This window comes from Garra rufa, chromosome 14 (assembly GCF_049309525.1).
Source record: "Garra rufa chromosome 14, GarRuf1.0, whole genome shotgun sequence".
Taxonomy (NCBI): Eukaryota; Metazoa; Chordata; class Actinopteri; order Cypriniformes; family Cyprinidae; genus Garra; species Garra rufa.
The window spans coordinates 14,810,779-14,822,926 of NC_133374.1; the positions used below are offsets into that span (position 1 = coordinate 14,810,779).

General features: G+C 35.5%; 1 protein-coding gene across 2 annotated transcripts in view; it reads left to right on the forward strand.

The window, feature by feature from the left end:
* The window catches only part of cuedc1b (CUE domain containing 1b), a 38,001-nt gene that overhangs the window by 20,522 nt on the left and 5,331 nt on the right, over positions 1-12,148 (forward strand). For both annotated transcript variants that reach the window (XM_073818116.1, XM_073818117.1), the window contains exons 2-10: positions 1,871-2,494; positions 4,254-4,381; positions 4,802-4,928; positions 7,590-7,812; positions 8,151-8,219; positions 10,553-10,642; positions 10,743-10,836; positions 11,153-11,211; positions 11,999-12,068. In XM_073818116.1, the coding sequence (XP_073674217.1) occupies positions 2,198-2,494; positions 4,254-4,381; positions 4,802-4,928; positions 7,590-7,812; positions 8,151-8,219; positions 10,553-10,642; positions 10,743-10,836; positions 11,153-11,211; positions 11,999-12,068 (1,157 nt within the window). In that variant the 5' untranslated portion in view covers positions 1,871-2,197. The remainder of the gene's footprint in view (positions 1-1,870; positions 2,495-4,253; positions 4,382-4,801; positions 4,929-7,589; positions 7,813-8,150; positions 8,220-10,552; positions 10,643-10,742; positions 10,837-11,152; positions 11,212-11,998; positions 12,069-12,148) is intronic.

Sequence of the window (12,148 nt, forward strand, 5' to 3'; positions counted from 1 at the left end):
AGCATTTTTATTGTGATCGTTATTGATAATTTCTTTTAAACAAATTTGCTGATAAAATAATTACATTATTGGCGCTGATATAAAGTATTTTTATGGTTATCTGTCGGTTTTTAAAAAAATAATAATAATTCATTATCGGTCTAGATGATTATCTGCACAGATATTAAGCATTTTTTAATAGTTGTCGTATCTGTCATTGTCAAAACCGATTTGCAGATTAAAATAATTGATTATAGTTGATTATCGGCGCTGATATTAAGCATTTTTTGGATATCATATCGGTCATTTTCCAATAAAATAATGTGAAATTATGACATTATTGGCCTGATTATCGGCACTGATATTAAGCATTTTATGGTTATCGGTATCAGTCATTTTCAAAACCAATTTACAGATAAAATAATTAAAAATGTTGACATTATCGGCCTGGCCAATTATAGGTGCTAATATAAAGCATTTTTATGGTTACCATATCGGTCATTTTCAAAACTGTTTTGCAAATAAAATAAATATAAATTGTGACATTATCAACCTGGTTGATTATCGGCACTGATATTAAGCATTTTTTTGGATTTCGTATCGGTCCTTTTTAAAAACCAATTTGACATTTGTCAAATTATGACATTGAGTTTTTCCCCGATTAAAATAATTAAACATTTTGAAATTATCAGCCTGGCCAATTATTGGTGCTGATATTAAGCATTTTTATGGTTATTGTATTGGTCATTTTCTAAACTGATTTGCCTAAAATAATTTAAAATTTGGCCTGGCCGATTGTCTATGCTGATATTAAGCATTTTTATGGTTATCATATCTGTCATTTTGAAAACCGATTTGCCGATTAAATAAATAGAAATTTTGACATTATCGGCCTGGCCAATTATATGTGCTAATATAAAGCATTTTTATGGTTACCATATCGGTCATTTTCAAAACTGTTTATAAATAAATAAATATATAGAAATTTTGACATTATCGGCCTGGCCAATTATAGGTGCTAATATAAAGCATTTTTATGGTTACCATATCGGTCATTTTCAAAACTGTTTATAAATAAATAAATAAATAGAAATTTTGACATTATCGGCCTGGCCAATTATAGGTGCTAATATGAAGCATTTTTATGGTTACCATATCGGTCATTTTCAAAACTGTTTTGCAAATAAAATAAATATAAATTGTGACATGTCGATTATCAGCACTAACATTTTGACATTGTCAGCCTGATCAATTATTGCCGCTGATATTAAGAATTTTTATGGTTATCTTATCGGTCATTGTTAAAACAGATTTGCTGATGAAATAATTGTACATTTTTTACATAAATTTTTATTGTTGCCCTAGAAAATATATATTGGTTCAAAATATCGGTTATCGGTATACTTAATCTGTAATAATCGGCATCAGCCCTGAAAAATGCATATCGGTTGACCCCCTACGTTGTAAAAAAATAAATAAATACAATTTGAGGTGGGGCAAGTACAAATTATACCTACTGGCCTTAATCTTGAATTTAATATAATGATCCTTTTCCATGTGTAGTATTTGGATACCCTTTCTGTCATCCAGCTCTTGGATTTCTTACCCTTGTATTTATTTCCTAACCTAGAATTTGACTCCACTCACTAGCTGTTTTTTTTTCCCCGTCTGCTTATTTCTGCCTGTGTCATTATATCTGCGGATGTCATTATATCCGTCTCTTAGGGACAGATGACTTTGTAGCAACGTGTGTGGACTAAATACAGGCTGGTTAGTCTTCAGAACAAGCCAATGAGTTCAGACCATTAAACAGTTGATGTTTGGCAGTCAAAGGTTTTTATAATGAACAGTATGGTTTCAAACCCTGTCTTGTCTGTGTATTTGTTTTCAGTTCGAGCAGAGCTAATGGGGATATCGCACAGTCGGACACAAAGCTAGAGCGCTCAAGACCAGACCGTCTACTTCCCTCGTGTCGGCGACTCCATACTGTCGTGTTGGATGCAGCTTAACAAGCAGAAGAAGAGAAAAAAAGGATTTCTCTCACTCCAGTGGACTAGATTGTATTCGGAATGATGAAAAAGTGAACTTGAATAGCTCCAGAAACCAAAGATACACGTAAGACTGAGATATATTTTGTGGGAGACTTCAGGTGGAAGTAGACGCCAACGTTTTCCGCGTGGCGTCTTTGGTCAGGTAAGAAAACCGGTCTTCCTGGAGGATGACCAGCCTTTTCCGACGCAGCAACAGTAATGGAGGGTCTCGGGGTGGCGGGGGCTCGGCTGCAGGTGAGCTCAACAACTCCAGGCCCAACCGGCAAGTTCGAAGGCTGGAGTTCAACCAGGCCATGGAGGACTTTAAAACCATGTTCCCTAGCATGGACTATGAGGTGATCGAGTGCGTACTGCGCTCCAATAATGGGGCTGTGGATGCCACCATCGACCAACTCCTGCAGATGAGCATTGATGGACAAGGCTCAGATGACAGTTCGGATTCAGATGACAGCATCCCACCAGAGGTCAGTGTCTTTTAAAGTATCTGTTGCAACACGTATTGCCTATATTATCACAAGTGGTCCATATGGCTTACGCTCTTTATTATTGTTTATTATATAGGTCCTTTAAAGTCATACATTAGTTTTTTGCATCAGAAGCAGACTGAGTTTAAAGCTAAGTTTTGTTGCATTCTCCCCACCTTTTTATTTTAAGCAGGGTGTTGTAATCAATATGTTTCTTACCCACAATCCTCTTACACCTGACTGCTCTGATAAGAAAGTGTGTCAGTATTGGGCCCCGAGATGGATCTGAGACACATTACTGTCTGTCTGTCTGTGTTTCTGTAACTGTCTGCTTCATGGCCCAGTGGAGATGCTCTGCCATTAGACTTCGATGCGATCCTAAGTGAAGCATAAACTGCAGTGCATTTTGTTTATACGTTCTGCTGTGGTTCTTTGCTTTTAAGGACATTCCCCACTGGTGTATTTTTTTCTCTTGCATTATTTATGATCTTATGTTTAGATGGGGATGTGTTGAAACAGTGTGTGCTGTACTGCGTATGCTGTTAGTATAAAAATCACAGCAAACATTGACCTAAAAAAAATGAATAGCTGATACTGATACCAGTCTAATATATAGCCTACATTTATTTTAATTTAGTCATTTAATTTAATATTGTTTAAATAAATATATTTAATTGAATTCAAATATTAACCAATTAATTAAAACAATGGCTTTTAAAGACAATGCATTTTAGTTTTAATATTAACTTAATAAAATCTTAAAACAATATGTACACTTGCAAAATATTGACCAATGAAAAAACAGTAAAAAAAGTACAATTACTATTTTATTTATAAATACACAATTAAATTAAAAGACTGCTTTTTAATGCTATTTATTTCATGTATAATGTTTATTTTAGTGTCAGATTGGATATTTTGGCTCAACTGTTTATATGAAAATCACAACACATTTATCTGAGATGCAATAAAAATAAAGAAAAAAAATATTATTCATTACATTGTGTACAGAAGATCCATTATAATTTATTGAATTGTCATGATACTAGAATTTCACTAGCTAATGCTTACAGCAGTAATTTATTTGAATCTAATTGAATTATGAACAAATTATATTAAAGCAATGTCTTCTAGATTTTGAGCATAGATTTGTCTAGTTTATTTAATTATCAGCTTACCAAAGAACCAATATTGTTTACATCCTTCCTACCATTAATGGGTTTATTAGCTGGCCAGCATTAAAGAAATGAATGTGTCTGTGCAACAGAAATATAATTTGTGACCTTGGGCCACAAAACCAGTCTTATGTTGCACGGGTATATTTGTAGTAATTGCCAAGAATACATTGTAAGGGGTCAAAATAATTAATTTTTCTTTTATGCCAAAAATCATTAGGATATTAAGCGTAGATTATGTTCCATGAAGATATTTTGTAAGTTTCCCACTGTAAATATATCAAAACTTAATTTTTGATTTGTAATATGCATTGCTAGAGACTTTATTTGGGCAACTTTAAGAAGATTTTCTCAATATTTAGTTTTTTTGCACCCTCAGACTTCAGATTTTCAAAATGTTGCATCTCGTCCAAACATCAATGGAAAGCTTATTTATTCAGCTTTAATGTGATTGTATACATCTCAATTTAAAAAAATTGACCCTTAAGACTGGTTTTGTGGTTCAGGGTCACATTTGGCATTTTTTTCGCAATAAAAGTTTCATGTTGTTGCTAACAAATAGTTTTTTCTTGTGCTTTTATCAGATTCTTGAGCGGACCCTCGAGCCAGACAGCTCAGACGAAGAGCCGCCCCCTGTCTACTCTCCACCAACATATGACATGCACATATATGACAGGAAATACCCGGATGCTCCTCCTGTTCCTCCACCCAGGTTATAAATAGCACTTTGATGTTCTCTACTTGTCTTTCTTTCCAGTTTCCACAAAATTTTTAATTAATTACTAAAACATAGAAACATCTTAGAGACATGTAATGGGGTCATTGTGGGTCTCAGGCTCCTTGTTCATTTTAGTCACACTTTTATAAATGCTTCCCCCTGGTGTTCATTGACCAAGCTGCAATTCTTGTTGATCCCTGTGTGTGTGGTTTAATAGACAACATGCATGTCATTCCATTTGTCCACGGATGTTAATACCCATAAATGTACAAACGTTAAAAAGGTTAGACCCATCTGTAATTCAATTATGTGTAATCTGAAATCTGATCTGTAATTGTATTACAACTCTAATGTGAGTGTTGAGAGCTGGCATTGAAACAAGTGTCAGTGACACTGGCCTCTGTTATCTTTCAGATTTGAGGCCCAACCTCCCCCTGGACACAGACAAGTGCAAGGTTACAAAAACTGGAACCCACCGTTACTTGGCAATCTGCCTGACGACTTTCTACGAATCCTGCCTCAACAGTTGGACAGTATACAGGTGGGCATTTATCATGTGATGTAAAAGTGGTTCAATTCTGTAAAACAGCTATTTATTTATTTTAGATATTAAGTAACATTTTGTTAAAAAATATAGAAATTGATACTTTTATTCATTAAGGATGCATTAAAATTTAATTAAAAAAGTGACCATCGATACATTTAAAGTGTTAAAAAATATTTATACTTCAGATATATTGTTATTTTGAACTGTCTGTTTATCAGAGTTCAATCCTGTAAAAAAAAAAGGCAACTTAAGCTTTTTTTTTTTTCAACATAATAGTAAGTGATTTCTGAACGATCATGACATTGAAGACTGGAGTACTGACTGGTGAAAATTCAACTTTGTCATCACAGCAATAAATTACAGTGTGAAATACATTCAAGGATTAGTTTTAATCAATTTCTTCATAATTTACTCACCCCCATGTCTTTTTAGTCTTTTGTCGAAAAAAAAGTTTTTTTAAGGAAAATATTCCAGGATTTTTTTTTTTCCATATAGTGGACTTCAATAGAGGCTATCGGGTTGAATGTCTAAATTGCGGTTTCAATGCAGCTTTAAAGGGCTCTACATGATTCCAGCTGAGGAATAAGGGTCTTGTCTAGCGAAACGATCTGTCATTTTCTAAAAAAATTATTTAAAATGTTTAATTTTTAACCACAAATGCTCGTGTTGCACTAGCTCGACGTCAAACATTAAGTAATCACGCACGCAGAAGTACCAACCACCTTTCAGAAAATCGAAAGCCTTTTACAGAAAAAGGTAAAAACACTAAGTCTGCCGATTTTGGAGTTGGTTATTGCCAACCGAAGTACAAGAACTAACCACCTGTGACTTTTCCAATGTGATTACGTAGCACGAAAAGCCGTGCATGTGCATCGCACAGGTAGTAAAAAGAGCATTTGTGGTTAAAAAGTATGTAAAGTTTTTTTTTTTTTAAGAAAATGATCGTTTCGCTAGATAAGACCCTTATTCTTCAGCTGGGACCGTGTAGAGCTCTTTGAAGCTGCACTGAAAATGCAATATGGTCCTTCAACCCGTTGATCCCCATTGAAGTCCAATATATGGAGAAAAATCCTGGAATGTTTTCCTCAAAAACCTTCATTTCTTTTCAACTGAAGAAAGAAAGACATGAACATCTTGGATGACGTTGGGGTTGAGTAAATTATCAGAATATTTTAATTTTGGAAGTGAACTAATCCTTTAAAATAGAAAACAGTTATTTTAACTTGTAATAATATTTAACAATATTACTGTTTTTACTGTATTATATTTGAAAAAAATGAAGCCTTGGTGAGCATAAGAGACTTCTTTCAAAAACATTAACACTTGTTTAAGGGTTAAAATGGATCTGTATTCTCAGTTATCTCAAACTCTTGAGTCCATGTGGCCTCTGGGCTTGATGTCAAAAACTAGTTCATGCTTGAATTTTGGCCTTGATTTTGCTCCAGCTCTTTTTTCTTTTTCAATGATATTACTGAATCGTTAATAGTTCGGTGAATTCCAGGAGTTTGATCATTAAAATATGCTAAAGCAATACTGAAGTGCAGTTGGCTGTTGTGCCATATCATGCTTTCTGAATGACTAAATGAACTATAATGGTGTCTTAGTTATATTGTACATATATAGTCATCCTGCATTTGATGATCATTGATGCATAAAGCATTGAATTTGGTATTTAAGGCTACGTGTCATTTATCATGTTAAAATTCTCACTTTAACTTTATGTAATTTTAGTAATATTAATCTTGTCTCAACATGTATGGATCAAATTTCATCTAAAAAGTTAAACAGAAAAATAATAAAACAAAGCCTGTTTTAAAGGGATAGTTCACCCAAAAATGAAAGTTCTGTCAAAAATTGCTCATCCTCATGTCGTTCCATACCTGTAAGACCTTTGTTCATTTTTGGAGCACAAATAAAGATATTTTTTAAGAATTCCATGAGCTTTCTGACCCTGCATAGACAGCAATGAAACCGAAATGTTTTATGGCTAAAAATCTGGACTGGGCAAACATGGCCCGCATGGCAGAGTTCCAAGACGAAAACCGCTGCTGAGCAAAAAGAACATAAAGGCTCGTCTCAGTTTTGCCAGAAAGCATCTTGATGATCCCCAAGATTTTTGGGAAAAATCTATAGACAATGAACTAAGAGATGGGCGTTCTACATCAAGTATTTTCATAGCTTCATAACATTAAGGTTGAACCACTGATTTTAACAATGTCCTTACTACCTTTCTGGGCCTTGAACATGTCAGTTGCATTGCTGTTGATGCAGAATCAGCATCGACAGCTTAATTCATATTGATAATTTAAGAAATGTAAAAAAATAAATCTGTCCCAATTCAAAAAAATAAAATAATGGGCATCATCTACTATATACAAAATCTTTTTTTTATTTGGATTTGTAGTTGAAATATTCTTTAAATATTCATTCAGATGTTAATATAAAATAGTTAAAATGTATATATTAAAATATTTTGTTTATGATAGGATGAAACTGTTAGTTGGAGAACTGGATTTTTTTAAAAACAAAATTAACCTCATTGCAGTAGACAGTTTTCTTAAATGTTTTAATGTTTGTTTATGTTATTCTGACTGTGGGAACTATGTTCATGAGAACAAGTTTAATTTTCTTCCACATCGCTCTACCCTTCTGCAGGGTTCTCAGAGTAGCATCTCCCAGCCCTCTTCTTCCTCCTCCTCCTCAGCACCCCAGAAGGTTCCCGCTGTGGCAGCCGCCACAGGAACAGGCGGCGCGTCAGAGCAGGAACGCAAACTAAAGCAATATTTGGAGGATGAGCGTATTGCACTCTTCCTGCAGAACGAGGAGTTCATGAAGGAGCTGCAAAGGAACCGAGAGTTCCTCATTGCGCTAGAAAGAGGTAGGAAGACACTCGCCCACACGCTAAACGGGACAATGAGCGGTTTCTGGCATACTCCACTTCCCCTCCTTTCACAGTTCCACCTACACAAATCCTGAAGAGTCAATTCTTATGCTAATTTACTCAACCTGGCTGTGAACGTTGGCGCTGACAGTTTCGGTTTCTCTCCAAGGCCATTAACAGTGTCGATTTCTCACAGCGAGGTTACGCTATGATTTGCCATACACATTTGTGCTTTTACACTTAAACAGTCCTCGTTGGATGATCTCATATCCTCATTGAATGTTGAACCTCAAGGCCTAGTTTTACTTCCATAACACCTGCCTTCTATGTTGTAGATCGATTGAAATACGAGTCAAAGAAATCCAAATCCAGTCATTCATCAGCTAGCATGGAGAACTCCACAGGTAGATATCATTCACCTGAATGTGTCAGTGCATATTTGTGTATGTGAGCATGTATGTCACACTGTGTCTGTGTGTATATGCATAATTGTATATTTTCAAAACCTCCAATCCTTTAGCCTGACAAGCCAGACCCACATAAATGTAGGGTCTGGGCACTCTCCATAGACAGAGCTCAACCAGAGGGGTGGGATAAACGGTTGTCTTTCAAACTCCCTCTCCACGCAATAGGATAGCGCTACAACCAATCAGAGCAACGAAGAAGGTGACGTACTACGTAGTCAGAGCGACGGAAAAGCGAGTTCCTTGCATGTGTGTTGTGGAAAAGCTTAACTTCAAGTCTTTCAGAGTGGCGGCCAAAGCCGATTTGAAAGAACGTTGTTCGCTAGCAGCAGCCATCGCTCTATCTCTCACGCGTAATTCACGGAACCAGAGAATGTCTGACGCCTGTTTCACACATACTCCGTCTACAGTGCGTCTGCAGTCCGTGTGCGTTATGTATGCGGTGCAAAAGCAGCACGGACTCGTTTTGCTTTCACACAGCGTCCGTAACTGATCCGCGGCTCTTTACCACAAACACAACATTTATCCGTTATTTTGATTTAAAATCCAAACATGCTTTTTCAGCATTGTGATCCTCTTTTATCACAGTACACTAATACAATAATACTAGACATATTCACGTTTAAACTCAGTAAATATAAACAACGTATTATTCATCCATTCATCCTCAATAGAGCCATCGCTCTATTTCTCACACATAATTCACAGAACCAGAGAATGTCTGATGGAACTTATGGTCGCACGTCAGTCGTTATCATGTTAAACCCGCCCACCGACTCGTGATTGGCCCGGTCGATTTTGGATTTTTAGAAATCTCAAGTGAACGGAGAGTAACTAGACTGCCCTTAGAAGCAAATGTAATTTGCTGCCGCTAGGGGCGCGTCTAGATTCTAGGCTACCAATCCTTAGTATTTAACCCTATAAAGCCTGATATATATATTTGTAGGATATAGGAGAATATAGAGCTCTACACTGAAAGAAGCTGTTTGAGCTCTAACACTGAAGGAGGATAAAGCATCAGTTTTCCAAACTGAGCAAAAATATAAAACTTGGTGCAGATGCTGATATTTATATAGAAGCCTGTTTCCGCCACTGAATAAAAAATAAAAAAAGGTAATTGTGACTTTTTTTCTCAGAATTGTGTCATATAAACTTGCAATTCTGAATTTTTATCTCAGAACTGTGAGATATAAACGCACAATTGCGAGTTATAATATCAGAATTGCTGGATATAAAGTCCGAATTGCGGGATATAAACACAATTGCGAAAAATAAAGTCAGAATTGCAAGATATAAACTCGCAATTCTGACTTTTTTTTTTCTCGCAATTGCGAGTTTGTATCTCGCAATTCAGGCTTTTTTGAAAATGTGAGATATAAATTCGCAATTGCGAGTTATAAAGTCCAGTTCTGTGGAGAAAAAAAAGACTGATATGTACACAATTGCGAGTTTATATTTCACAAGTCTGACTTAACACAATTGCGAGTTTAAATCACACAATTCTGACTTAATTTCTCAGATTTGCGAGTTTATATCTCGGAATTCTGACTTTATAACTCACAATTGCGAGTTATAAAGTCAGAATTGCAGGTTATAAACTCACAATTGTTAGAAATAAAGACAGAATTGTGTGATTTAAGCTCACGATTGCGAGTTAAGTCAGAATTGGGAAATATAAACTCGCAATTTTTTGTATCTTGCAATTCTGACTTTTTTTTCTTGCAATTGCGAGTTTGTATCTTGCAATTCTCTTTTTTTTTGAAAGTGTGAGACAAACTCTCAATTGCAAGTTATAAAGTCCAGTTCTGAGGAGAAAAAAAGACTGATATGTACACAAAATTGCGAGTTTATTTTTCACAATCCTGACTTAACTCGCAATTGCGAGTTTAAATCACAAAATTCTGACTTTATAACTCACAATTGCGAGTTTATATCTTGCAATTCTCTTTTTTTGAAAGTGTGAGACAAACTCTCAATTGCGAGTTATAAAGTCCAGTTCTGAGGAGAAAAAAAAGACTGATATGTTCACAGAATTGCTAGTTTATATCTCGGAATTCTGACTTTATAACTCACAATTGCGAGTTTATATCATGCAATTCTGACTTTGTAACTCACAATTGCGTGATATAAAAGTCGCAATAACCTTTAAACCTTAAATTTTTTATTCAGTGGCGGAAACGGGCTTCCATATATTTATATGTTCAGAAACTCCTGAAAATTCTGATAGTTTGCTATAGATGTCAAGATGCTTTACTTTTTTCCTTAAAACACAGGTGACCATTATGCTTCCGGGTCTGTAGAGGCCTGCACAGGCGTTTCAGATGACGCTTTGTTCAGAGACAAGCTAAAGCACATGGGGAAATGTAAGGGAAATTAAAAGTTCATTGGACAATAATTGTGTATTCAGGATTTTACTTTAGGATTTTATAGGGCGTTAACTTTTCTATTCATTCTCATCTGCAGCAACCAGAAAGAAGCTGTTTGAAATTGCCAGAGGCTTCTCAGAGAAGACAAAGCGGAGGAAGTCTAAACGAAAAACACTGCTACGGCATCATTCGTATCTTTTCAAACGTGTCCGATAAACATTAGCCAAATAATTCAGTACAGTATAATAAGTAATGTGAAATCAGAATTTTTAGAGCAAGCATGAAATGGAAATTAGGACACAGATGAGGAAGCTAAAGAATGTGAAATACTTAGACGTATAGGGATAGTTATGATGCTGTGTTTTTACTCAGTAGCTCCCCAGTTTATGTTCAGATGGTTGAGAATTCCCTAGCAAATGTTATTTATGATTCTTGGCACAGTAACTTCGGTTCAGTTCAGTTGAGTAAATTTAGTGTCGACTGTTTACTTTGACTGCGTTTTCTCAGATTGGGCACTGCCAACTCCACTGCCAACCTCCTAGATGATGTGGAAGGAAACCCATGTGGTAAGACTTTCTCTCCAATTTTCCAAGCCATTTTTTCTGTACATTTCTGTACATATTTGCTTGGGTAGAGTTCATTGCTGAGATTGCTGAAATATTAATGTTTTCAGCTATAAACTCTACAAACGTAATCAATATTTTATTTATACAATCATTAATACTTTAAGAAATCATACAGTGGAAATCAAAATCAGAGAACAACCTAGAATTTCCTAAACTTCAAGGTCACTGTTTGGTCCTATTTGAAGTTATCCCAACAGGAGTAAAAGGGCAGTTTTTTAAGCATATTTCAGAAATTAATTGTATTCTGAAGCACAGTAAATGAGAAATAAAGAACTCTTATTTTAGAGAACACTTACAAACTCCAGTTATTGGTGGTAATCTGGCTCTTTGACTGGTGCTAATTTCCTATTTAACTGGCAGCATTCCTCCAATTTTCACTGAGATTGTAAGATGGCAGGCCGTTCTAAGGTGACTAAAACCCTGCAGCAGGAGGTTGTCCAGATAAAGGCCAAAATAGTTTTTTTTTGGTCAAGTTGTGACAGTTCTGTTTTTACTTTATTATGGTGTATGGAGTGTAGATTGATGTGGGGAAAAAAGTCCTTTAAAGCAGTTTAACGTAAGACTGCAACATAACAAAATGTGAAAAAAATGAAGGGGTATGAATACTTTCGCAAGGCACTGTATGTATGTATTTTCTTTAATAATTGAATAAGGTGATATTTTGAATTCAGTTAATTTTGCACCACTACTTTAGAGTTTAATTTTGGATGTTGGTGTGTCCTTCCAGATGAAGAAAGTCAGCATAGACGATTGGCTACACAGGAAGAGGAGGAGCCACATAAGGAACCGCTATCATGGTGAGTATCTCATGCAGTGAGAGAAACCACTTTCCTATTGAATCCTTTGTATCCTGTATTTTCTAAACCCTCAGTGCTAC